The sequence below is a fragment of the Anopheles coustani genome, chromosome X (assembly GCF_943734705.1).
Source record: "Anopheles coustani chromosome X, idAnoCousDA_361_x.2, whole genome shotgun sequence".
Lineage (NCBI taxonomy): Eukaryota > Metazoa > Arthropoda > Insecta > Diptera > Culicidae > Anopheles > Anopheles coustani.
In genome coordinates this window covers 2,963,397-2,990,312 of record NC_071290.1, presented here as the reverse complement: position 1 = coordinate 2,990,312, position 26,916 = coordinate 2,963,397, and the positions used below count along the sequence as shown (strand labels likewise).

General features: G+C 48.6%; 2 protein-coding genes across 2 annotated transcripts in view; one reads left to right on the top strand and one right to left on the bottom strand.

Moving 5' to 3' along the window:
• LOC131269407 (uncharacterized) overlaps positions 1 to 26,916 on the bottom strand; it is a 209,463-nt gene that overhangs the window by 165,905 nt on the left and 16,642 nt on the right. The window lies entirely within an intron of this gene.
• LOC131269408 (homeobox protein slou) lies at positions 8,512 to 26,117 on the top strand. Its single transcript, XM_058271757.1, has 5 exons — positions 8,512 to 9,861; positions 9,973 to 10,372; positions 24,206 to 24,362; positions 25,565 to 25,688; positions 25,761 to 26,117. Exons 1-5 carry the CDS (start codon positions 8,512 to 8,514, stop codon positions 25,977 to 25,979), a joined length of 2,250 nt encoding a protein of 749 aa, XP_058127740.1. The 3' UTR covers positions 25,980 to 26,117.

Genomic DNA, 26,916 nt, shown 5'->3' with positions numbered 1-26,916 from the left:
AACCGACCAAAGTGTAAAGTGTGCCGAGAAAGGCATCGAATGACAGAAAAGGACTCGCGCAGGAAGACAAATGTATTAACGCGCGTCGATCCGTCCGTGTGTGTGTGGGTGTATGTGTCTTCATTTATTTTCTTCCGACTTTGATGTAAAGCGACGCTTCGGGCCCAAAAAGGGACAGGGAAAGTGCTTGCGTAACGGAATCAAAGTGTTTTGTTTCGGGTTTCAACTAGTTTCCACTCTTCTCATCGTTTTTCTGTTGGAATGGTTGAAATTGTAATTTAATTCGGCACGCAACATTTTTAACTATTTTAATCCTGTAACTGTGCTTACTTTCATTTCGTTCCTATCCTTACGATTCATTATAATGTATTATTCATTTAGTTTTATTACTTGGATTTTATTATTTGGATGCATTAATATATAAAAAAATAACATTAAAGACTAGTACGACTTTGTCTTCTATAATGATGTTAGTTTTTTCACTTAAAACTGGCTTGACTTTCTCATGAACAAGTGGAAAATAGATTGAGTAACCACAGTATGGATATTCAATTTTTGGGAATTTATTAAAAAAACACAAAAATCCAATACTATTCGATTTTGTTTCCTTTCTATAATACTCAAAAAATATCATCAGGGTTTGTACAAAATGTGTTATCGCCACTAACAAAAACCTGCCACATTGTTAATCTTGTTTGTTTTTCATTTTGTTATATTTGGTTTTTCCTTCGAGACGAAATCCGGTACGCACTGTGGAGTTTCGATGATCGACAACTAAATGGGGAAAAAATTGGTCGCTTCGCGGCGCACCGAGCGTGATTGATTAGCAATTATTAATTCCCCTCCCTCCCGTTACCCTTTTTCACTTGCCTTGTTTGCTTTTCCTGTTTTCCCAGCGCGCCCACGATCCCTTCCCTACCCCGCCGGAGAATCGGGAAGTCAATTTATTTTTAAACCGGTACATGTTACCAAAAATAACACCAAAACCGGAATGTTTGAGAGGGGGAGGGGGGGGGGGGGGGGAAGGAAAAATCAAAATCGAACCGAAACCGACAACAAGTGCACTCCAAGCACTGGTTTTTCCCCCCTCCCCCCTCCACGGGTTTTGTTTTTCCAGCGTTTGACCATCATCCGCCAGGTTGGGCTTCAGGGAGGGGAGGAGGCGGGCGGGTGAGTTTCAGCCCCATAAACAATCGGGATGGGAAAATTCGCAGCGGAGAGGAAAATCCCATCTCGGGCGGGCAGAAATTGAATAAATTCGTACCGGATGCAAAAGGATGCAGGGAGTTTAGGGGGGGTGGGGGGGGGGGGGGGGGGGGGGGAGGGGTGCAATGTCAAGTACGGGGGTCGGGATTTTTCCGTACCACCCGACGGAGAATTTCCCAAGCCAAAAGGACGCCCTTCGTTCACGTGCCGGGAAATGCTAAGCCAGCGTGTCGGCTTCCACTCGAGCTCGGGTTTATCTGCGAAAAATATCATATTATGTTTTAATATCCTTATACGTTTATCTTAATTTGAATCTAGACTAAATTGCTTTGTGGAAAAGTAAGTAATGGTGCCGATGAAGACGGAGCACGACGATGACGACGACGATGTCAAGCGTTGCTCGAGGAAAGGGCTTGACGGTGAGGGGTAGACGAGGCGGGAAGGGCGATGGTGATAATGCACCACCCAATGGTACCCTTCCTCCGCAGCCCAGAGGATATCCGAATCCAAAAAGAAGGAGGAAAAACCCCAACGAAGGAAAGAGACGGGGGGAAAAAGAGGGGGAAAAAGAGGGGGAAAAAATGCCAGCGAGGATTGGGCAGGACGGAGCAGAACCTGCCCCGTCGTTGCCCATGCGCAGACTGACGTGACTGACTCCCCCTCCGCCAGCGGGGGGGGGAAGCGAGGGGGGGGGTCACTTTCCTCCGAGCGAGTGTATTTGTTTTCCTAATTTAAAACATAATCATTCCGAACCGAAGCATTCGTGTTTTTTTTTTTTGTGCGTCACCGAGGTAGGATCTGGGATGCTTTTTGGGTAGATTTTCCCTTATCTTCGGTTTTCCACCTCCGAAGCAGACGAATGGAAATCTTATCGTATCGCTTATTTATTTTGCTACAAAAATTTCCTCCCCATCGACACATTGTTCTCTTCTTGCCTTACCTAAACATTGATGTCATTTAAAATACTGTTTTCCACAAATGACATATATGTTTTATTGTGTGTTTTCCCGGTAGTAGAACACTTTTATTTTGTTTTTCTTGTTTGTGAATCCATTTTCCATTTGGAGTCTTGGCACACTGGATGTTATTAATAGCGGCTTGAAAAACACCCTCCGCGTGTATGTTGGAGAAGGAATGGTGGAGCGGGGAGGGGAGAGGAGAGAAAATGAGACGAAAAACCTAAAAAAAAAAGGAAAACCCGGACCCCGGAAAGTATGAAATGAAAGGAAAACTGTCTCGTCTATTAAAACCGGCCCCAACCGCAAGGACCTTCGTCAATTAAAACCACAAACACACACACCCACACACTCCCATAAACATACAGAAAAGAGGGGCGATCGTGATCGTCCGAACTCCCCCCCCCCCCCTCCCTCTCGTACGCATTTGCTATTTGCCTAACGGATTAATTAGCAGCTAGCTTGCGAAAAAGGGAGGATCTTGGGAGGGACCGGGGGCTTCCGTGGGGGAGGGGGGGGGGGGAGAGGGGTAGTGTAGGAAAAGAAAAAAAAAGAAGCGGAAGAAAACCGTGGACCCCAAAGGAGCTGCTGAATAATTTAGCAAATTGGGCTTACTAAATTAATTTCATCGTAACGGTACGGCAGGGTTGATGGTGGTGGTGGTAGTGGTGGTAGGAAAATGTGCGTTTCATAACATTACAGTTTTTCCGACCTCTACGGACCTATATACACACACACACGCACGAAAAGCGGGTGGAAAGCCTACTGGAAAGGAAGTGAAAAGAAATAATCATCGCGGACGCAGCGAACAACAAAACTTTCCCAACCGTTTTGCAGAGAACTCGCGGCAGCTCGCGAAAAACATTTACCACAAATTAAGAGAAAGTGCACACACACACACACACATACACTCACGCACGGGAGGGGACGCAGCCCATTGATTGTATTAAATCGCTCGGTCGAAATAGTCCAACGCGAGGCTGGGAAATACTGGCTGGCGATTTTCCATCGCCCCCCCCCTCCCCCTCCTTCCTTCCTCGGGCATCGTTATGGAGCTTTAAACGATTACACGAAATCGATTCACAGCAAATTGAGTTTGAAGCTGTGTGCTAGGGTTGCGCACAAGGGCTTGCCGAAGGACGCGTTCCGCGCAACACGGATGACATTCGAACGCAAATGCCAAACGAGCGAGAGTGAGAGGGAGAAAGAGAGTGAGAAAGAGTGAGTGACTAAAAGAAGGAGAGAGAGAGGGAGAAAGAGAAGGAAAACAGCACCGGAAAGCGATAAGTTTCCCCATCGTTTAGTCCCGTAGTCGAGCAATTAATAAATCGTTTCGCTGCGATTGGCCCGCCCTTTCGTGGAGCGGGGGGGGGGGGGGGGGGGGGTGGGATGCCTGTTGGAAGGAGTAGGGTGAGTGGGCGTGGCCAACAAAGCCACATTCCGTACGCTCATCACCATTTCACCAAGCGAAAGCGAAAAGGAAAGAAGTGAAACACCAACACCGAAACAACCTACTGGTGGTAACTTTTGAGCGGGGGGGGGGGGGGGGATTGGGGGTACTGGGGGTGGAGGTGGGGGTGGTTGGCTGCCTCCCAACAACAGAGTAAAAGGCAGTACGCGCTCGAGCTTCGAGAGGAAAGCACTCGTCGTTTTCCGAACCGGTTTTTTTTATCCCATTTTCCAAATTTTCCACACATTTTTTGTTCATCAAACACAAGATCAATAATGTGTGGTTTAGGAGGTTTTCCGGAAAAATGACATTATCGAAATTTTCTAAAAAAAATTTCCTAATTTCCCAAGCCACAAATAACAATTCAAAACGAATAAAAAATCTTGTCAAAAGCACATCCCACAAAATGTGTTTTATTTTAATAAACTTAGGCATTAGATTGAGCAGAGTAAATCGGTATGGAAAAGCGCCGTTCGAAGTCGCAATCCATGTAAAATGCATGTTGGAAAACTAAAAGCCCCGTCCTACGTGTGCTCGATGGGGGGAAGAAAGGATTTTTCCACAGCTCACGCTCACCGAAAACAAACCGGTAAAACCCCCTAGAGGGGCAAGGGTTTTCCCTTTTCCTTCCTTCACCACCACCCACCTTCCACCCTCCCCACCCCAACCGCAGTAATAGACAGCACTTGTCGGGGACCGAGGGCTGGCAAGATAATAAAAGTCGGAGTTTCTCCGTTGATCGCTCAGCTCCCCGAGGGGAGGTAAGAGGGAGGGACTGGTGGGAGGGGGGAACGGTACGACATTGTAGCCGCAAACGGATTGTGCCCTGCGGAAAAAACGCAGGTTGATACGCTTGCAAACAGTTTATCGCCTCGGTTCGATAACGTTCTGTCGTGAGTTGAGCTCCGGGGAAAACGAGGAGGAGGGTGTGGGCAAAGGTACAAATCCCGTCCCAGCGCCCAGGGGAAGGGGAAACAGCAAGAGCGAGACGGACTGAGGCATGGGGAGGGAGAGCCAACATCACGGAAACAGGCAAAGTATCAGCAAATCAGAAAAACAACACCGAAAGGATACAACGAAACCGAACAAACAAACTTCCCGAACTTCAATGCGGGGTTTGGGAAAAACTGGGAAAATTAGAATCGACTCTGGGAGGGTAGAAAAAGAATTGGGGGAGGGGGGAGGAAACAGTATTGAACGTTTATTGGGCTTATGCGCTTCCCGGTCATGGATTGCCTTTTACTTCGTCGTTATGTCTTTTTTTGTCGTCGTCCTCCCAATTCTTGATTGGTTTTCCCGTTCCTGTTTTTTTTCCTACCCCATTTTTTTTAGGACTGTTTGTGTCCGACTGATTAGGGTAGTATTGGTGGCATTTACTAGCGTTCCGTTTCGGGCGCAGACAGTTTATTCGCCTACTTAGGCGATTCCAAGGCGGCGGGAAAAATCTTCGCCCCAAACTCCGGAAAAGAAAGGCAGCGAATACAAAAAAAAAAACACAATCACAAAGAACGCCCGATGGAGGAAACGCAACGCAATTAGAGGCGCTCCAAGTGTTCACCAAACGGCAGGGAAAACCTCCCGGCCACCGATGGAAAGGAGGCGTCACATTTTCCGGCCCGGAAACCGCAGCAGTAAAAACGAAACATAAACACAAAAACACAAAAAAAAACGTACACAACTAGCTCTTACACACACTGAGGAGCTGAGGGTTTGGGAAGGCTATTTTCCAGATCAGTACACGCCAAATAGCCTTTCCTCTCCTCCCCTTCTCCCCCATCATAGAGGAAAGGCAGCCGGTTTTCCCATTTGTGTCCGTGTCCATTTTTCGTTTGTATTTTTCTGCTTTCTTTTTGTGGCTTTCCGGTGGATTGGCTCCGGGTTTGCCTCCGACCGAAGTGGAACGCGAGGTTTGCCAAATTTGTGATAATTGAGTCGTGCGTTTATACTTCACGAGCACGAGCGCAACAACAACAACAACAACGACAAAAAAAGAGGAAACACGGAACGGAACAATTGATAACTCAACCAATGTTAAAGAGGAAAACGAAAACGAATTTCCAGACAAACTTTTTGGGAAATGTTTCTTGTGTAGCTGATTGAGTAATCAAAATGTACATTAGTATTAGAATTGCACTGCGAAGTAGCATTAATTGTAACGTTCACTACTCTGGACAGCTTCAGAACCAAATAAAATGAAAGCAAATATGTGAAGAATGTTTCAAAACACTTTTTATTTTCACAAACTTAACAGAATCCTGTCATAGGATTGACTTTGCAAGACTTCAAAACCTTGAAAGGCAAGTTTTGAAACATGTTTGATGTTGATATTGATCTTGTTTTGCGATAACGAGTTGTTGTTAAATTCGTTTTCGTTAAATTCATCTCACTTTCTATCGAATTGTTACTGTATCGACATTTCCATTTCCTCTAGTCTGCTATAAGTCTGATTTCAGCAGACTCAATTACACAATCTGTTATTTCCATTCGTACAAACATTGATTTGAACCTTAAAACGTAAGAGATTATTGATTACTAAGAAAGATAGGATCTACGACAAACGCAAATGAATTTGTTTCTGTGACAAACGCAAATGAATTCTATTATTCATGCATCGTTTCAAAATGTCAAACTCAGCTTGAAGCATGCCTTGTTCCTCTTTACGATAAACACTGTATAGAATGTATAAATGTGTTGCCAACTATGAGCAATTAGTTCACACGATCTGACCATCATTTAATTGACGGCGAAAGGTAAGGTAAATGGAGGTAAAACGTTCTGTTGCACACACGCTCAAAGTACGTGGATTGTGGAGCACAACTTCGGTTTGACAGGTGCGCGAACCATTGTTTACATTCCATGCGGATCTGTTTTTGCAAACTAATTCGCCTAGCTGTCATCCGCCATTCGATGAACGCATTGTACAAATTATCACTGGAGAATGTTTACATCGAGTTAAGCATGATGTCGTTGGAAAGTAAACATGTTTCATTCGAGTGAATTAGCTAAAACACTTGGAAAGAGAGATAGAGATGGGAAGGGAAAGAGTGAAAAAGAAAAAAAAACTAATTACATGCGCGCGGATCGAAGGCGAAGCTGCACGAGGGATACTGAATGTTTATCACCTTACCTCGCCCCGTGCTCCCCTACGTTCCGGGAAACCCCCCCGCCGAAAAAAGGGCACCTTTCGAAGGTAATCCCCTCAAAGGCGACAATTACAGGACGTAATTAAGCGAACGTGCCGTTTTTCCACGCGCTAGACCGGGAGAAGAGGGAGGGGGGGGGGGGAGGGGTCGGGAAAAACCACTTTCCCGAAAGTGAAGCGGACCAAGCGTGCGGCGGCGGGGAAACCGGCTCGGCACGGAGAAAACCCTTTTATAACTCATTGAATTTTGCGGCCAAATTCCTAAGCAATTTCGCCTACTTTCACCGTTCAGTGTTCGCTTTTCCTCGGTGCCCCGGTGGAAACCCTCCCCCCCCCCCCCCCTCCCCCTCGTTTTCCGGTTGTCAAGATGGCAGGATGGAAAGCTGCGGACCGGGAGCGGGCGAGGTGGAGGAAATAATCTTTTAAGAGGAGCGTACATATTTTAATTACTTATTGTGCTTAATATGATGTAGACATTTTCCGCACTCTCGGGTCTCGTCTTGCGCTTGCATTTTCCCTCCTCGGTCTGCCACTCTCTCTCTGCATTTGCTCTCTCTCTCTTTCTCGCGTGCGCTTTCGGGCAGGGTAGGCAATGAAAAACAGTTTGTCAGAACCGCAACCGACGCTTGTGGGGCGCACCTCCAGCGTCACACGCTTTTCCGACTGGTGTCATGTCACCCAATGTGTGTGGGTGTGCGCGAAAGGGAAGGAAAACCACCAGTTCCGTTGGTAATTTCATTGAAGGACCAAATGCCAAACGCTGGAATGCCATCCTTGGTGTGTCCCCGCGCGTACCGTACGGCTCAGTGGGCGTGGTTTCCGTAAAGGGGCCACGGTTTTTCACCATGCAGCACCGCCGCTGGTGTGTGTGCGTGTGTGTGTGTTGGTGTGGATTTCCCTGGCGCACCGAGGTGCCGTGGCTCGGTCGGTACAGCGCTCAGTCGACTTTCGCTAGCGCAGCCGGCCTGTCGTTTCGGTTTGTTCGGAAAATCGCGCGCGCGACGTTGGTGCGTTCGGACGTTTGGTAACGTTGGTGTGTTTGTTTTCCCCCCGCCCCCGTCGAGTGTTCGTCGAGTTCAGCCTCGAATCAAAATTCCCCGATCAAGAGAAAACGAACCAAAACAAACGGCAAGTAAAAACGGCGAAAGCGGAAAACTATCCTGACACTCCTTGGGTGACAGCACAAACACAAGCACGTAGCTCCACGATCAGCAACCATAAACCGAGTGGACGTTCCCGGTACAACTCGGATGGATATAGCCTACATGTGCATGAAAGAAAAGAAGTTTTCCGAAGAAAATGTTGTTGAGAAAAAAAGAACCCACTAAGGCTCACTAAGCTGCACTAAGCTAAGCGTGCGCTGGATATCCGTCGATAGTGCCTAAATGTATGCTATCCGCAGTGCACCGAACGGACAGATACCCTTCGAACAGCCGACCATGCCGCTCGGACAGTACATTTGATGGTGGACGGCGGCTAACAAAGCTACCGGTGGCGTTTTACGCGATCACCATCGCGTTACGTGTGTGTGTCTATGAGTGTGTTTGCGTGTGTGTTTATGTTTGTTGTGAGAAAAAAACAAAAACAAACTGAAACCTTCTTTGAGCACAGTATAACACAATATAAGGGAAGCGGTTTAGGCGCCCGAACAAATCAAGAGTGAGCAAGCCAGTGCCTGAAGCCACTGTATGTGTGCGTGTGTGTGCGTGTGTGTGCGTGTACCGAAGAGACTGTCGTTGTGATTCCGCGTGTGAAGTATGGTAATGATGCAATCGCCAAAGTCTGACTGCGGGCACCCGGAAAGCCCTTCACTGTCGCAACCCAGTTCCCCGCCAGCCGCCACCGAGACGACGGCCGGTTCCGCTTCGCCCAAGACGGGCCTGCTGAAAGGCGCCACACAGGAGCCCGAGCCGCCGGTGGACGGTGGCACTAACGGAGGGCTGCTGCTGCGGTTCGCCGAGGAGAGGAATGGCGGCAGCAAGTGCCCCGGCACCTTCTTGGATTTGCGCGCCAACAACCTCAGTGCCAGCAGCAACAGCGATAGCAGCAGCAGCGAGGCGCTCGACGGCGACCACGACCACGAGCCGGAAGGGGACGGGCTCGGAGAGCAGGCGACCGACAGTAGCTTTGCGTCGTCGGCGGCTGAACAGCAGCAACAGCAGCAGCAACAGCAGCAACAGCAGCAACAGCAGCAACAGGCCCAAGAGCGATCGGTCAAGTTGTCCATCGAGCGGCTGAAGCATCTAGCGGACGGTCATGCCCTGTCGGTGCGTCACCATCCGCTCCACCATCACCACCATCACCACCACCATCAGCATCAGCATAGTGCGGCGCAGTCGGCGGCTGAACAGCTCGTGCTGGCCGCCGGCGGCCACTTCGCGTCCGGCCCGGCCCATCCGCCCATGGCGGCCTCCGTGGTTTCTGTGATACCGTCCGGTTCCGTACTGCCCCCGCTCCATCCCGCCGCCCTGCATCCCGGCCACCCGCCGCACCACACGCCGGTGGCGGCTGGTATAGCGCCGCTGCAGCCGTCCTCGTGCTTCCCGCACGCGTCCGCGTCCGCCTCAGCACCCGCGCACTCGGCGCATCCCCATCAACACAGCCACCATCAACGCCACCATCAGGCCGCGGTCGCGGCGGCTGCAGCGGCGGCTGCGGCGGCTGCTGCCGCTGCTGCTGCCGCCGCCGTTGCCTCCGGCTCCACCCCATCACAATCGCAACCTCAACACCTACAACAGCAACAGCAGCAACAGCAGCAGCAGGCGGCTAGAGAGCAACAGCCTCCGCAGCAGCCACACGAGCCGCCTCACCCGCACCAACAGTCGCCCGGGACACTGCTTCCGGCCGCCCACCCGTTCGCTATCAAATACCCCGCGGGCAGCGCCTCACCGACCGATCTCGAGATCGAGCGGTTTAAGATAGCGCGCACCGCGATCAACAACAGCGCCGCATTCGCAGCCGCCGCCGCCGCCAAGGAGCTGTCCGACATCGGCTTCAGGATACAGCTGCAGGACGGCGGCCAACACGCCAGCAACTACGCACGCAGCGACACGAGCGAGGAGCTCATCGTCGACGGCAACGAAGAGTGCTCGCAGGATGCCATTTCGGTAAGCTTCCACTCCTCCACCACTGTTACCCACTGCCCTGATTATTCCGTCACGCGTATCAGCCGCCATCTCACTCTCGCTCTCCCTCTTCCGCTCTCTACTTTCTCCAAGGGCTGCCCGGTGGATCTGACGCGCTCGATGGAGAACGGCAACGACTCGAAGCCGCTGACGATGCGCGACACCGACAAGGAGGCGGCCTCCAAGCGGCTGGCGTTCTCGGTCGAAAACATTCTCGACCCGAACAAGTTCAACGGCAAACACACCGGCGGCGTCTCGGCGAGCGTTGGTGGGCCGGCGTCGGCGGCTCTGTTCGGCGCCAAGATGAACGGTGCCAGCAAGATAGCTGCCATGCTGGGCAACACTGCCGGGGCCAACTACAACAACAACAGCTGCACCGTCAATAACAACAACATCAGCAGCAGCAATAACAACAACAATGGCAAGCTGTGGGGCCAGGGTGCGATGGAGCGGGACGACAAGCTGGACGACGATCACAGCGATTCACGCTCAGGTGAGTGAGTGAGGTCCTCCCCCACTTGGACCATTCTTATATGGCAAGCGGCAGGTGTTGTTAAGAGACCATTGATTCTCATCAATAGTGCACACAGTACAAGCAACGTTTGTCGATGGTTAGTGCGATGTAACCAAGTAGTGAACACGACTCTCTTGTCCATACTATCACAATAGAGGAACTCTTCAGTGAAATACTACTATTGCTTACTTACAAGATAGCTGACAGTCCTTTTCTGTGATTCAGAATGGTCCTCTAAGAAGTTTTTAACACCTGAGTTGCCCACTGTGATACCCCTTGTGAAACGTCTTCTAGAACTCTTTGACTCACACGAATCACTGTATTGTAGGTGTTGAAAATTTTGCGTTAAGCAGTACCTCTTTCTTCACCAACATAAACTCCGTGCCTTAAAGATGAATCAGAGAACAAATGCTTCTATTAACTCATATAGTCCCATCTTTGACTGTTTAGGCAGGTATTAAGAGCAGAGAAGTAGTATGTAGCGTGGCATATCCGCATACTTGACAGCAAGTAGCGCTTGCCAAATTGAAAACAAATAGATCCTCCTCTGCTTGGGGAAAAGGTCGATCTAATCCTTCGTTCTGAACTCCGTAACTCCAAGGTGAAACGGAGAAAAAGAAAAGAAGTCGCAAGATACTGTCATCAGATGGGAGAACTAATCAGACGAAACAACCGTAAGCCGGTCCTATAGCACGGCTACTTTGCGGATCTGGTAAACCGATGGTCTGCTAATCGATGACCTAAACTCTAGCAATCACGTACACTGATGTCTGTGCCTGATTACCATTGTTTCCCACCCTCTCCGAGCCCCTGTTTCCCCGATTTTGGTGTACCTTGTGCTATCTTCTGTGCAATTCTGTGACCTGTAGAGGTGCGTGAAGGGAAGAGAGATAGAAGGAGAAAAAACGAGGACATTTAAACTAGCAACAGCGGTCTAAAAGGGATTTCCCACTCGCTATCGGCATCCGGCCATCGGACGGTGCAGACGGGACAATTTCCTGAGCCGCGCATTACACGACTTCCACAAATAGATCCGCCGGTCAGTTGCAGCGGATGCGCCACACCTGGAGCCTGCATGCACAAACAAACGGCAAACAACAACCCAAAAGGCGTCAAATCTTTGGCCAACTGCAGCACGGATCGGTCATGATGGTGCAGTTTTCCCGGGGCCGAAAAAGTGTCTACGTCTACAAAAAACCCGCCCAGATAACGCATCGTTTGTTGCACGATGCAGAAAACCCGATGCTCGGACATATTTGCAGACGGTGTTGCGCGCAGTTGTCTTTTGCGTTTTGCGTTGGGCCCAACGAGTGCTGCTGGTTAACCTATTCCGGGCCGCTAAAACCGCCAGGTAGATCGCACTTAAACCAATAGTAACGCTGCACCGTTGTTTGCCGTCATTCGGGCGCTATCGCTGCCGTTGCATCCGCTTGGTGAAGTGAAACCGTGCCGTGGTCAACTATCCGGCGGAGGGAGGGTGTGGGGGGACGGGGACTGCATGACTTTTTCTCCGGACATCGCCAATCGCAAACGGGGGAATTGCAATCGATTGGCATTCAGAGCCGCCTGCGGAAGGACATCACGGAGAGATTGCGGCGATGGTCGATTAAGCGGCGACTCTGGAAGGAAGAAAAAATAAATGTCTCCACCGTTCCTACCCCCACCCCTTTCCCTTTTTACCACCGGCTTAGCCTGTACCGAGTCGGATTGTTTTCCCTTCCTTCGACAAACAGCAACAAAAAAAAGCACTTTCCCGGGATCGGTATCGCCAATTTCCAATTTGCCAAAAGCCTTATTGGTTGCGCTTCGCGGGCCCGGAAACCTTTGTTTTCTCGCATATCCGTCCGGGTCCGCTATCGCTGCAGTGTGCAGATTGTGCATTCGCCGCTGCAACGTCAACGATGGCAACGGTTCACGTCCACGCTTACTAACAGGGTTTTTTTCCGTTTGTTTGTTTTGCAATCGGAAAACAATTTCTTCCGTAAGGCCCTATCTCCTGGCGCAACTGTGTAGGGGGGTTTTCCTCGCCCCATCATATTGCAGCGGATTGTAGGTCATTTGGAAAACGCCATACTTTTTTTTTGTTTTTTGCTAAACTCTCGGAATCCGGTCGTGTATTCTGCATTCCAACCTAGCTGCAAATGAACTTTTACGGGCAAAAGTCACACACTGCAAGCGTTTAGGCAAGAAAACAGACGGCTTAAGCTCCGCCTTTACGGACGTACGCAGTTTTCAACCTGGCGTTGGCAAGTAACGCACAAAAAACTCGGTTTTTTTGTGGAAAATTGTATCCATGCAACATAAGATACGCCGCGAGGGCAGAATCGCTTTCATTTTGACGTTACATTTTTTTCTCGGCATAATTTGTACTTATTCTACGTTCAGATAACAACAGTAACGCACCGAGTACACGTTACTATAGTAACGCGATGATATAACGCTAACCTCATCGAATAATGCTGTTTGGGAAGGTGAAAAAAGGAATGTAAAATTTATATGTCACATTTTGTTCAATTAATCCTATTGCTCTTCTTTAAAAGAAATGTTTTGTTTAACGACACTGACAGTTCTTAAACCTTAGTCTATGCTCCGGTACTTCAAATGGAAGTGAGTACACTTAGTAAATTTAAAGGAGATTAGTATGAAATCTGAAATCGAAGTTCAAAACTCTCATGTAGATCTGGTACCAACACTAGCCTTCGAAGTGTGTATCGCCTATAACATAAGCGTTTAAGAACTTCAACTAGAAGTGTGGTGTGACTAGGAATTGTTGGAAACCTTGACTAAGAAAGCGACCGCCAGTTCGCTGTTCAGTATAGTATAGTAAACAAATGTCAAGAACTTGTTTTGCATTAACAATCTGGCGTTGACCCAATGAAGATTCTTTACAAATTATCTTCGCTAGAGTGCTCATGAAATGGACATTCATGTACGATGTAAAGGTCATGAAATCTCTTCTGAAAAATGGTCTTGCCAGTTCTACGGCACTCCGGCTGTTGGTTCGAAACCTATTCCAACAGAAACAGGATCGGCAAGAGCGACCGAAGGCGCTCGAGAGACGAGTTCCGCGCCAGATCCCGCCCGACCGAGTGCATCGGGAAACCCATTAGTGCGCATCATAGCCAATTATGATTACCGTGCAGGTCGTTAGGACCACGTAGAAACGTCGCAGTTAGTCGACCCCGCAATGAAAACTGGGTGGTTACTTAGAGGGGGAGAGTGAGAGAGAGAGAGCGTAGTGAAATACTATCAAATGTCAGCGGTCTCCGTACCGACGGGGAAATGTCTTTCCAGTTTCGCTTCAGCAGCTCGCGTGCTGTAGGTGGCGATGATGATGAAATAGTGATGTTATGGCTGAAATCGAAACGAGTGCGAGTCCTTGCGTCCATTGTGCATATGTGCGCGCGTGTTTGTATGTGTGTGTGTGTGTGTGTGCACAGGTGCGACCATAACAGCCACAGCAGAGTGGGCGAGCGAAAGTCTAGTCGCGGATTCGTGTCCGGCCAATGCACCGATTTATAAATAAAATATTGATCAATATTTAGTGGACTAATTAGTGCCGGTTTTAATTATAATTGTCCCCTATTAAATATCCACCCAGCCAGTCACCATTCCTCCCCGCTCCTTCCTTCTCATTTCCTCTTTCCCCCTGCGTGGAGACACACTCCCACACACATACAGGCAATGTCGGGTGAAATTAACGCCATCTACCATTTTGTGCACGATCGTCTCGCACGTAGGTTATTGGACGACATTTATTGGAGTAAAACGTCTAGCTTTCTATCCCATTTTCCCTTACTCCCTCGTCTCTGTTTTGTCATTACTTACTGGGAGGTTACTAAGGTTAAGGTTAGCTTAGTAGTTTAAAGTGTTTTGTTTTGACAGACATTTTGAGGTTAGGATTCAGCCATGAGCCTACGTACAGTCCTTAGGAGGAGCTTCTACCAGTGTGTTTATTAGTGTACGTCGTGTGTGATAAAGTACTGTGAAAGTATTCTCGGTGCTATCCTTGAGGTTGAACTCGTACTTTAAAGGCTGGAGTTGCGGGTTTAGCGTAGTCGAGTTCGCGTCCAATATGATATGAAACATGGCGATGGGAGAAACCCACAGAGATACTCGTACCCTTAGAACTACTTATCGTGTGGGATGATGTTGTCTTGTTGATTGTTTTTTCCTCTCATTTTTTGAGTTTTCGCAATGGCCGCCAAACAACGTTGGACTCGCCTGTGGAGGAGTGGTACCGGGCGCGCTGACTGGTGACATTATTGTGGTTCACATACATACACCAAATCTGCGCATGTTTTCGGGCCCAACCGCCACCAAGGATGGCTTGACACCTCCCCAATAGTACGCGACACACACACAAATCCACCATGTTGCAAATGGGGATCCGTGTGCCTCGAAGCGCCAGTGTCGGGATTTCGACAATCCGTAAATCTCTCGTGATGACGTGGCCCTTGACCGAAGCCCGCTGCGGTGAAACAGAGAGAACTAGTACACATATGTGTGTGTGGGTGTAGGTGAGGAAAAAAGAGGGATATAGAGTGAATGAGAGAGAGCTAGCTTTGTGAGGGAGGGGGGGTTTATCGTGTGCGTGTTTGCATGAGGTCGCCCGTCGTCTTTGGAAGGCAAAACTTTATAGGCTCGGCTCGTTTTCCCCCGGCGTTTGTTGGCAGCTTAAACTGACTTATCGGGGCTCTCAACTTGAAGCCCACAAACACCTTCCACCAACGCATCCCCAGCCCCCCCGCCCTCTTCCCGAGGTCGAGGCACCTTCCCCGGGCGAAAGGATTGCACCCGCGGAAGTTCAAACGACCGGAAAAAAGGGGTTCGCTCTGGATTTGCTGGGTTACGGTCGAGAGCACGTCGGCACGTTGCGCCACAAAACCCGGCCCACGTCCCCCGGACCAGAACCGAGGAGCCCGCTCGGTGACGTTCACGGTGTCATTAATTTAATTACACGGCTGAGTGGTGGTGCCCGGTTGTACTCCCGCAAAGCGATCCGATGGTGTGATTTTCGCGCGGTGGCAGGATAACGAGTTTCCGGTACACTGAGCCGGGGCCCTGGGACCTGGAACTCGAGCACAACCCCGGCCTACGGGATAGGAATTTTAATTTATATTTTTCTACCGTGTTCGAGGCCTTCGAAGAACCCCTTGGAAGTGGTTGGAGAAAGGGGTTTAGAGGCGGGAGGCAGGGATTATGAGCATTAGTGTAGTTAAAAGTGGTGGCGATATCCACCGCACCTACCCGCAACCCAAGTCAGTGGGGAGGGGCGGGCTGAGATTTGCCAGGGATTATTGTTCTGTCGACGCCAGAAACACGCACCCGGACAGGCAGGTCCCGGAGTTGGAAGAGTTGACAACATCGGAGCCCAAACCCCAATCTACAAACCGCGGCCGCTCACGCCAGCCGCAGGTGGCATCTCCCGATGGGAATACGGCGTTCTTTAATGGACCATTGTCACGTTGTCGTTAATTATTTCATCATTTACCACCAGGCGGCCTACGTCGGCAGCAAACGACGTGATTACGATAGTGCGCACACGTACACTGTCTCCGCTGGAACGGGCTGCTACGGGCAGAGTCGCCAGCACTCGTGGATGAATGTGTCCAGCGTGCCGTAGCTCAGGCTGGCTTTTGTTTCGTTCGCTGCCATTTTGGTTCGTCCAAAAATTGAATAGACACACTACCGAGCTGACTCTAGTCAGATAGTGGATAGTTTATTGCACCTAGCGCAACGCTGACACAGGACAAACGTTTGACGTAGTAGTAGTAGTAGTACCCGTCGGTAGTACCATTCTGCGGTGTCACAAAACAAAAAGAGGTCGCATCCAAGCGGTGTCCCTAGCTGGAAATCAATAGCTTGACTTGCAGCCTTTCCGAGAGTTTCGAGACTCCCGGACACTGTTCGATCCGGCGGTCGCAATGCAGTAGGACCTGCCTGGATCTATCGGTGCATCAATTAATAAGGGATACTGTGCTTTGCCTAAAACCCGGTCCTGTTCACCGCAAGCCGATGACGGTCGCGTCGTCCTCACCTCGGTCTCCGCTGCGTTCTTCTGCTCTGGATCTCTGTGAAAGTGATCCAGAATACATCCTCTTCGAGCCTACCATCAAACATGCGCAATTTATCCAATGATTACGAATAAATATTCAAACGGCTGCCCTTCGGACTAGCGCCGGGAAGGGATGGTGTTCCAGTACCCGATGGCTACGACGTCCCCCTTGTACGAGTGTGTTTGAAAAATACTCAACAAAGCATTTAAGCTTAATTTACATGCTGTGCGTGCAGATGGTCCGGTGTCGATCTGCTGGAACGACCTCCGGAAGAGACCATTAAGGGAGGATGCCGGCCGGGAACCTTCCCTGGATCAGGCATCAGGCACCTAGGCGAGGTTGTATCGGTTTTCTCTCCATAATTGATGATATTGTACCGATTGCCATTCTCCTCCAGCTCGTTGTGCTGAACCGGCCCGGATGAGATTAGGTTACCGTTCGGACTCGTCCGGTGAACGGTGCAGTGTGACCATAATTAAAGGATTTAGCAGCCCAGGCAGGCAGGCAACAACACAGCATCGACCCCGACCCCGTCTGGGAGGGTCTAAACCGCCATTTGCGGGAAAGAATGGCAGATTGCGTATGCAGATGGAGCTGCTGCCAGATTAAGTCCTGCATTTCTTATCATGCAATCGTCGTGCGTTCGGGGAACCTAGGCAAAAGGCTTCCGGTACGACGGTTTGGAGCGCCTCACTTAGAGTTAATTATTTACAGTTATGGGCCCTCCCCCAGCCCGACGGTTTCAAGGTAAACAAGGCGAGAGGCTTTCGAACGCTGACGCTTTGAGGAGCGTTCCGGAAAGTGGATTGCTTCTGTGTAGACGAAAGTTGCCCGCTAATTTCTAAGTCTCGGAGGTCTCATAAGCGCCGAATACCGACCTGCTTGAAGTGGGCTCTCAAACATTGCCTTTCACATCCATACAGGACCGGTTACGTTCGCATCAATCGTCCAGGATTAGGACACGCACACACACGGACGCCGACATTTTCCTAACCTCTTTTCCGCCTTCGGAATTCCAACCCAAACAGCGTCAGGCTGTAGTCCGTCGGTCGATAGCCCCGACAGCATCCAAATCAACTGCCGTCGGCTCGGTTTTGTCCAGAATTTTCCGGAAGCAAAACGAAAAAAGGCGGGCCTGTGACGGATGTCGATAAAATTCAAAGCCGCTTTCTTAGCGGTTATCTACAGCCGCTTGCCAGCTGCGTCAGAGCAGACGGTTGCCTCCGCCAGCGGTTAATCGAATCGGTCCAGCATTCTGGTGGAAATTATGCTGGCTCGAAAAGCCAGCGAAAAATTGCCAATCGGAAAACCCCATGGAAGTACGCGTGGACGGGCTGGGGGGGTCTATTTTCCATTTTGCGTGCTATTTATTTCTCTTGTGCTCGGCGGCTCTCTGTCGTCCTTCCCCCTGCCCCTCCACCCCTCCCCTCCCCAGCCACTAATGGCGTCGACCATTTTGTAAAAGCAAGCCCGTGCACAAACGGGAAATGGGTATTACAAATTTGAAGCGGGCGCGCAAAACTTTATCCACACTTTTCCACCCACAAGTGCCCATTTCCCATTTCGTTCCCACTCTCTTTCTCTCTCTCCCTCTCGGTGTACCATTTTCCGAGCACAGTGATGATTAGCAGCGTCATCTCGAGGCTGCAGTTTTTCGGTCCGAAGCGTAGGAAAATCACGACCGAACGATGGCATTTGCCCGAACCCCTCCGCGCACGCCGGACTCCGGGCAATAATAATAAATCTCCCCCCCCCTTAACCGCCCCTCCCCTACACCCTCCCCCACCGCTGCTACTATTCGGGACGCTTAATTTTCCTCCCCATTGCCGACGCCACAAACTGCTGGTAATTTTATGACGGGTTTAGTAGAGTGCGCTAATTAATCGAAATTTTATAATTACCTGACTTTGCGCGAGGGATGGGGAGATGGAGCGCGGGGGGGGGGGGGGGGGAGAGTGAGAATAATTAGTATTGGTCTTTCTAACTACGGATACCGACGCCACCAACACCCCCCAGAACGTGCTTCCTTTCTCCCCATTTGCACGAGAGAACTACGAAATCGCGGCGGACATTTTGGATCCTGCCACATCCGGCGTAGGCGTAGCTCCCTCGTCACCCGCGTGCCTGTGTGTGTGTACGTATGTATATTCGTGCCTTGGAAAGAAAGAGAGAGATAGGGAGCGTGCGTACCTGTGTGTGGAGTGCCAGCGAGTGTTTGGAACCGGTATCTGTGTGTGCCGCCGGAAAAACCGCCGGTGTGCGGTAGTTCAATTAAACCTGGTAGTTTATTAGCGGTCAGCGAAAAACCGGCGGGAAAACGCCTTGCACGGCCAATTAGCTCCGACGCAGGCGGTTCGGAAAATCGGGCTGCACTCACCAACGCAGCGTCGGTTCCGGTTTTGGTTTCGTTTTTCCGCCGACGGCTTTCTCGTCGGTGAGTGCGCCTGTATCGCGGCAATCCTGGTACGTGCCAGGGAGTGTCCTGAAGACATCCAGTGTTTCAGGCTGTATTAGCCCGAATAAATGGAAGCAAACTAGAGCCTTTAACATTTCAAACTGCACGCTGAATAACAAACTATTTGAACTTGAAGTTAAAAAAAAAAATGGCGAATGATGACATTCATCCATATTTCTGCCACCCGTCGAGATCTGCAAAGTGCAATTCAGCCTTCAACCAAGTGTGCGTTACCTAGTGAATTGCAATGATAGGGTTAGGGACTTCAAAAACCTTACTTAGTTTAGAGTAAAACTATATTGCGAGTTTATTCATACGTGAATTGTGTATTATGTTCCATTCATATTGAACCTGTGACATACAATCTCCTGTTGAGGTGATAGTTTATCTTTCCGAAACTGGGATTCATCGTCCTAGGTATAGGAATCTCAATACCTTCATATAGACAATGTTCAGAAGTTTCATTTCTTGATAAGATGTTTTTCAATGTGAGTGAAATAGTAGTGTATGTCGTCGAATGTGTTATAGAACGGTGTAACTCCTACTTATATTTGAATTAGAAGATGACACCTACAGAGACCTTCCTCGAGAAGGTGTTTTAGATCCTGGCGAGCGCTGGTAAAAGCTCCCAGTTCTTGAGACCAAAAGATGCGATGGAGAACTCCACATCTGAAGTAGTTCACAACTTCTTGGATCAAAGGCCAGCCGTCGACAATAAAACGATGTCATCGACAATTAGAGTCGGAGATACTCCAAGCACAACACATAATATCCTTGTGTTAGTAATGAATTTAAAAAAGAATTGTGAACTGTATAGCAAACGTTCCACAGAAACCAGTGGAATGTTGGGATTTGGAATCGAAACCAGTTCCTACCAAAGTCGGGATATAATGAAACGACATCTTTTGACGATAGTAGTCGGTCCTAAATAGTCCAGATATTACTACAGGCTATAAGTAATAACTTTACTAAACTTACTTCAGGAGTGTTTCGACACAAGTTCATTACACTGGCGCCTTTGACACCTCCACAAGAGCTTGTGTGGGTTAAAGTCCTATAAGTAAGGTTGGTTACTGTTGAGTACATCCCTTCCAGCCGTGAACTGCTTAGCTGAAGATCTTCTCCAGCTGAATCAGAACTCCAAGCGCTCAACTTGGAAACACTTGCTTCCGATTCCGAGCTACGCCATGTCGACTCCTTTGCCCTCCTCCGCTCTCTCCGCCCGTGGGCACCCCTCCAGCTTCCTTGTACCCGCTAAGTATCAATTAAACGCTGCCGTCGGCCGACCACCAATCGAGCATTAATCTGTGTGATAAACCGTTCAATTGAAATGCAATTAAAAACCGAACGCACCCGCAACCGAGACGGCGGCTCGATGGTCCGCTCGCGGCCCGTGGATCGGTTTGCCAACATGGCGTACCAACAACAACAGCCATCCTCGCGCCGGGTGATCCGAAATCTCGTCCCGAACGGTTCGAATCCCCTTGGCAATTGAATTGGGATGGAGGGAAGGACGTAGGGGAAACAAAAAAACACACACCCTCCCGCACACAGACACCCGGACGGTCCGGGCGTGGAAAGGCTTAAGGGGGAACACGCTTGCCATAGGAGTAGCAGTCCGTATTGCGCAACACGCACGTCCCGACGACACGCTGGTTTTGCCGGTAATCTTGAACTAATTGATGGCAACTGGCATTCAATTTGGCCAGCTCGAGAGTGGGGTTTTCCCGGGGACCCACCCGGGAACCAGTTGACAACGATAATAAGAGCCCGAACCGGTCAGCGACACCGACACAAGTGTCACCGCAGAGTGCAGGAGACTTCCGGGAGATAGAGAGAGAGTCCCTGGCGTGTTTGTTTGTGCGAACGCGACCGCTGAAGCGAGTGACAGGTAGCGCGCGGAGGGTGGAAAGTCTGAGGGAAAATCAATTCCCCCAATCGCCAGTTCGGTGTCGGGGTCATTCCGGAGGGGTTTGCCGTCGTTGTAGGCCGGTACCGTCGAGCGGTAATAAAATTAATTCAATTCGATTCCAATAAACCTGCAAACGTACATCCATCCTTCTGTCCTCATTTCCTCCGCTTCCTTCCTTTGCCGGTAATTGATTGAGGTTAGGATTGTTACTAAACGCCGTCCGTACGTGCTACGCATCCGTCGGCGAAAAACCCCTGGCCCATCAATTGGCTCTTAAGGGCTCGGGGAAATGTCGGAAAATCTGAAGAAGCTGACCGCTGGGAGCTGCTGATGATGATGATGATGATGTTTTCTTGTTTTTCCCTCCGTTTCCCCGTGCTCCTGGTGAAGCCGATGAGCCGACATTTCATTTATCTTCCCGGAAATGGTCGTTTTCGGTCGCTTCCTTTTATTCCTCGTCGTCGTCGGCGTCGTTAGCCTAATCCGCCACCATTTCCACATTTCCCGTGGCTCGCACTGCTTGAGTCACACGATAATTGGTCCTTAGCAGGCCGTTGTTGCGCTTTTCCCGACACATCCGGGCGACGAAACAAACGTGAAAGGAAAATGTCACACAGTGACTCTCTCTCTCTCTCTCCCTCCCTCTCTGTTGCCCCGGGCGATGTTGCAAGTGGCGCGCGTCGAAAATTAATTGGACCGCATATTAGCCCGGAAAATTATTCGCCACACCAAAAACCCATACCAACAACGGCCGGCGTGGTGCACTAATTGATCGCTTTTCCCGCCAACTGTGACAGAAGCCAAATGTGATAAGGGACCGGGTCGCACGGCTTGACATCTCTGTTTTTTTTTACGTAACGTGACGTTCTGTGTGCGGTTGTTCTACTTCGTTTTTTACTGTTTTTCAACCGATGTGCTTGGGGAAGTTTATCTTCCTCCCAATGCCCTTTTTTTCCTTTTTATTGTGCGATGTTAATTTTAAAAAATTCTTGTTTATTCAATTACATGAACTTGGTCTTGAACAACACATTTCTACCACAACACACCCTTGGGCGAAACAAAAATCACAAAATAAACCAATTGAGATTAGTAAACAAGCGAACATAAGGTTACTTTTAGTTGGGAGACACAATATTGATGAGCAATCCATAACAAACAAAACCCATCTGTCACCCGCGTGATGTCAAAAGTGAATTAGCGAAGGTTTTGCAACGATAACCGGAGTGGAGTCGCTAACATCCTGACCAACATAATCGTACGTAGAATGAAATGTTGGTTGCTTCAAGTGAGTGTTTGTTCAATTTGTTCTGCGTGTGCGATTTAGTGATTCTTATCCTGTTTCTATTTGTAAAACGTTCCAACCCACCTTAGTGAACTTATATTAGCACAATCAATGTTGTTTTTCGTTAATATTCCTATAGGAGGTGCCCGGATCTTCGTTAAATAAGTTTGCGTTTTTTTATAATTATGGTGCAGTAAAAGTTTTATCATTAAATCACTTTTTTACTTTACGGAAACGTTATTTAAAAACATGAAAGACACTTTTACTAGTATTATCATGTTCGTATGCATGTTCGTGCTTTCAAGAAATCCACCGTTAGTACCCTAATTTTGCTAAAACCATTACTTTCTTATTTCAACTTTAGTTTCACAATCGGTCTTATTTTTAAAATATATAATTTATTTTATTGTGTTCTGTTATAATTTATTTCTTATGTGTTCTAGTTATTTATTGATCTTTTGAACTTCTTCTTTTTATCTGGTAAACATTGGGCTGGATAATTGGGAGTCTACTGTATTTTCTACTTTTGCTTATATTTGTGACAAATAAAGCATGTCTTGGAAAAAGAACAAAAATGGGGTTTTATTGTTTTTATTCGGTTTCATTTTAATTTGGTTTTCCTTCCGATTGCTTCCGAGCGCCGGATCTAACTTTGTCACAAGCCATTTCCTCTTTTCGGGTGCATGCCTGTCGTCCCCGACGGGACGTAGAAGGTTCCGAACCTTTCCGGAACCTTCGCACACCGCAAGCGGCGGAGCGGAGGAGCGTGCGGAGAAGCAGGGGCGGGATTTTATGCAAATTGATTTCCGATTTAACGGTTCGGTGGCGTTTACTTTTGCGTACGGCCGTACGTTTCGGGCGCTGGTTTTCCAAAGAGGTTTTTCCACCACCGTGATTAGTGTTTTACGACGCGTCCTCGCATGTCCTTGCTGCTTGTCTCTGACCTAAAGCATTGTCGCACAAACACCCACACACGCACGTATATGCTTGCTATAACATATCGCATCGCCGATTCGCTCGGTTTTTCTTCGAGGGAAGGGCGTTAAATTAATTACTTCTGCATCCAACCGTTTGGAAATTTCCTTTTTTTCTCACTCCTACCTCTCACTCTCTCTCTCTCTCTCACACACACACACCTTCGGGTTTGGATCGTTCGTTTGATTTGGGGTTTTGCAAATTGATTCCAGAACCGACATCGGCATCCAAATCTATTTTCGAAATCCTAAAACCCGTGTAGGGAAATAAAAATGGCGCAGAAAATATCAATATCCTTTTGGTCTCACTGACACACACACACACATGGGAAGGGACATTAAGTAGGCATTGATTGGAAACGTCTTGTTCCACTTGCGATCGGCTGTTGCCCGGGTTTCGGGCGGAAGTGTCGGTGTTCATCACTTTGCCGTTTTAATTACGTCACGCGCGCAGCAAACACGTGCTTTCCACGAAACTTTCACGCCACCGCTTTCCACCAACGAAAGGGTGGGGGGGAGTATCCAGCCGCCTGCCTGGTGCGAAAGAAAATGATGATAGGAAACCCGGGGCCCGGAAGCAAAACATCGTTGTGCTCGAGCTGGAGCTGGATGTTGGTGTTTTCGGCCGGAAATTGATATGTTTGCTGAAATAATAAATTGTGTTTCCACCCCTCTCCTTCCCCTCCTCTCTCCACCTCACACGCCGAGCGAAAACTTTGCTGACGGGAAAATGATGATGATGAGCTGACGATGCTGCCGGGGAGTTCAGGCCTGTCGGCAGCTCGCGCTGGAGAAAATGCCATAAAATAATTGCCATAAATTATAATCTCTCCCGCGACGGCGAAGGGGGGGGATGCTGCCCTGCCCGCGGGTGGTGCGAAAATGTGCGACTTTTTGTCACAATTACCTACTCGATTACCCATCGACGGCGTTGTTGAAACACACACACACACACACATTGCTTAAGGGGGTGTTTATGCTTTTTGCGCCCCTGGTTTTAGATGACGCCTGAGCGGACGCGTGGGCATATAAAATTAATTAATGAGCTGTGTACTGATTTGCGCATCACCATCATGGTAACGTTTGTATTTTTTTTTTTCGCACCCTCTCTCTCCCTTTTCTCCACGCAGTGAAAGATGTCAACGACATCGACCAGGACGACATGGGCGACGACACGATGGGCAGCGACATGGAGGACCACGGGAGCGAAACCGACTCCAAAAAGGACGGCTCGAACAATCGGAGCGGCGAGGGCAAGTCGCAGGGCAACAGCTCCAAGCCGAGACGGTAATTTACCCTTTTTTTTCCCTCCCCCCTCGCGTATCCTTTGCCTGTCAACAGTCAGTCCAATTTTCCGGTTCGGTCGATGGCAGCTTCCACCAATTAATAAGGAAACCCATTTGGGTTTTCGTGTTCCTCAACACGTAACAACCTCCGTTTCCAACGCTGTCTATATTGCGCTTATCTTATTGTTTCTTCATGTAATATCAATCTCTAGTTTGTTGACACTTTTAAACATTTTGATTATATTGAAACAATAACCGTGATTATTTTCTTCTTGATTAATTAACCCTACACTACCGACGAGATGTCGTTTTAGGTCCTCTTTCTTGTAGTACTTTTATGATTTTTTTGTGAAATTAAGAAAAATCAATTCCATGCCAGCGTCAAACGGTACAACTTGTTCTTTCAAGTAACGAACAACAAGAAATCAGAAACCTTTCAGTTAAATGTAACACAATTTCCAAAAGTTTAATTTCTAGCTGTCACGACTTTTTTTGTTTTCAATTTGTACAAAGACATTTGATATATTCACATGAAGTGCAATAACTTCAACGTCAACACAACACAAACTACACAAAAAACATAAGCAATCGAATGGCGGCTTGTTTGTGTTGGTTATCGTTGGTAAACTGTGACTTTATTTTCACTATAAAATGTTTTATAAATCACTCATTCTTCTACCACCACCGATAGAGTGTGCTTGTACGCAATACTAAATTAAACTACAGCCATTTTTAAATCACCGAAAATGGCATGTTAACAAATGATACCTTGAGATTCGTAAACATGAAACAAAGAAGTGGTTTACGCAGTTAACATTACCGTTTGAGAAGAAGTATTAGAAAACCAAAGGAAGAAAGCTAACAACAACCATTAGTAATAATCTGTTGAATGTTGAAATGCAGGAGCAAGCAAATAAGCACACTGTTATAGTGAAGTAGCAAGTTGTGAAGTTTGTCTATAAAATACTTAAAACTCAAAATATCGAATAGTGTGGTGCGGATGCTCTTGTCACAGTGATAAACAAGTTATCGAAAACAAGCTATAGAGCTTTAGTTTGGGTGTCAATATCAAAACAAGGTCCCAGAGTGCGTGCGAAGCTTCGGCTGCTTTTGGGCCATCGACCGCTTGTTGTTTTAGTTTCGAAAACTTTTGAGGGTCCCCTTTCACCGTTTCTCTATGCTCTGTTTCATTTCGCCAACCAGCGCCCGGACGGCATTCACCTACGAGCAGCTCGTCTCGCTGGAGAACAAGTTCAAAACCACGCGCTACCTGTCGGTCTGCGAGCGGCTCAATCTGGCGCTCAGCCTCAGCCTCACCGAGACTCAGGTAAGCAGGAACCTGCCGCCGGCAGCACCATGCCACCAGAGACTGACTTGCGTTGTTCTGTCATTCGATTAGGTCAAGATTTGGTTCCAGAATCGGCGAACGAAGTGGAAAAAGCAGAACCCGGGCATGGACGTCAACAGCCCGACGGTGCCGCCGCCGAACAGTGGCGGCTCGTTCGGACCGGGCTCGTACGCCAGCAGCCTGCTGTACCCGCACGCCATGCCCTACCCGCCCTACGGACCGTACTTCCACCCGCTCGGCGGCCACCATCTTGGCCACTCGCACTCGTAATCGTGCGGCCTGGCCTGGCCCCCCATCCCGGTTGTGCAATAGTAGGAGTGTCCCATCACCCCATCTTCCATCCCGGACGCCAGGGATGACTTCCAGCAGTGGCAGCCGGTCGCATCCAAAAGAACAAAAACCAAAGGGAACAACGGAGAAGAAAACGGAAACGAAGGGGCAGAAAGTAACAATTTAAGAGCGTTTGCGGGAGCGAAAAAAAAACCAAATCAAAATTTTTAGCATGTAACAACCTACACGTAATCAAACCAAACCATCACACACAAGTACACACAGTAAAAAAAAAAACACGAACAAGTCAACCGAAACAGACACAAGACAAGAGCAAACAAATCGATAATGTTAAGATTTCCCACTTTGACGTAGCACATAGTGAACCGACTTCGGCCTATAAGTGCAGGTAGATGCGTAGGGTAAGGTAAGGGCCCCTCCGTCCACCATTTGGGGGGGGAGGAAAGGGGGAAAGGGCCCCCCTTTGGCCACTTCCACATCGAAATACAACCTTCAGCGAGAAGTGTCGGGCGAGCTGTACAGGTTAGGTTTGCAAACCAACGGGCGCGTTTGGGTAAGCGATATTCGTTTCTTTCTTTACTTCCTTTTTGCATTAAAAAGTAGCCCTTTTAAAAAAGTAAGTGCGTTGTACATTTCATCTGTAAAATAAAAAACAAACAAACATGTCTATCGAGGCCAAATAGCAAATAGAAGCAGCAAGGGGAGGAAAGCGAAGGAACAGTGGAACGGAGCGGCGGAGAAAAGGGAGAGCGAACGAGCGGGAGTGAAATAAAGCGATTAAAAATGGTAACAAAGTATAAAACTAACAACAACCGGCACAGAGAATTCGTTTGTCACACCAATCCGAAGCAGCGTGAACGAAAGAAACTAGACAAAATGTCACTGTGGGGTTATCGTAGCTTCAAAGACATTTGTT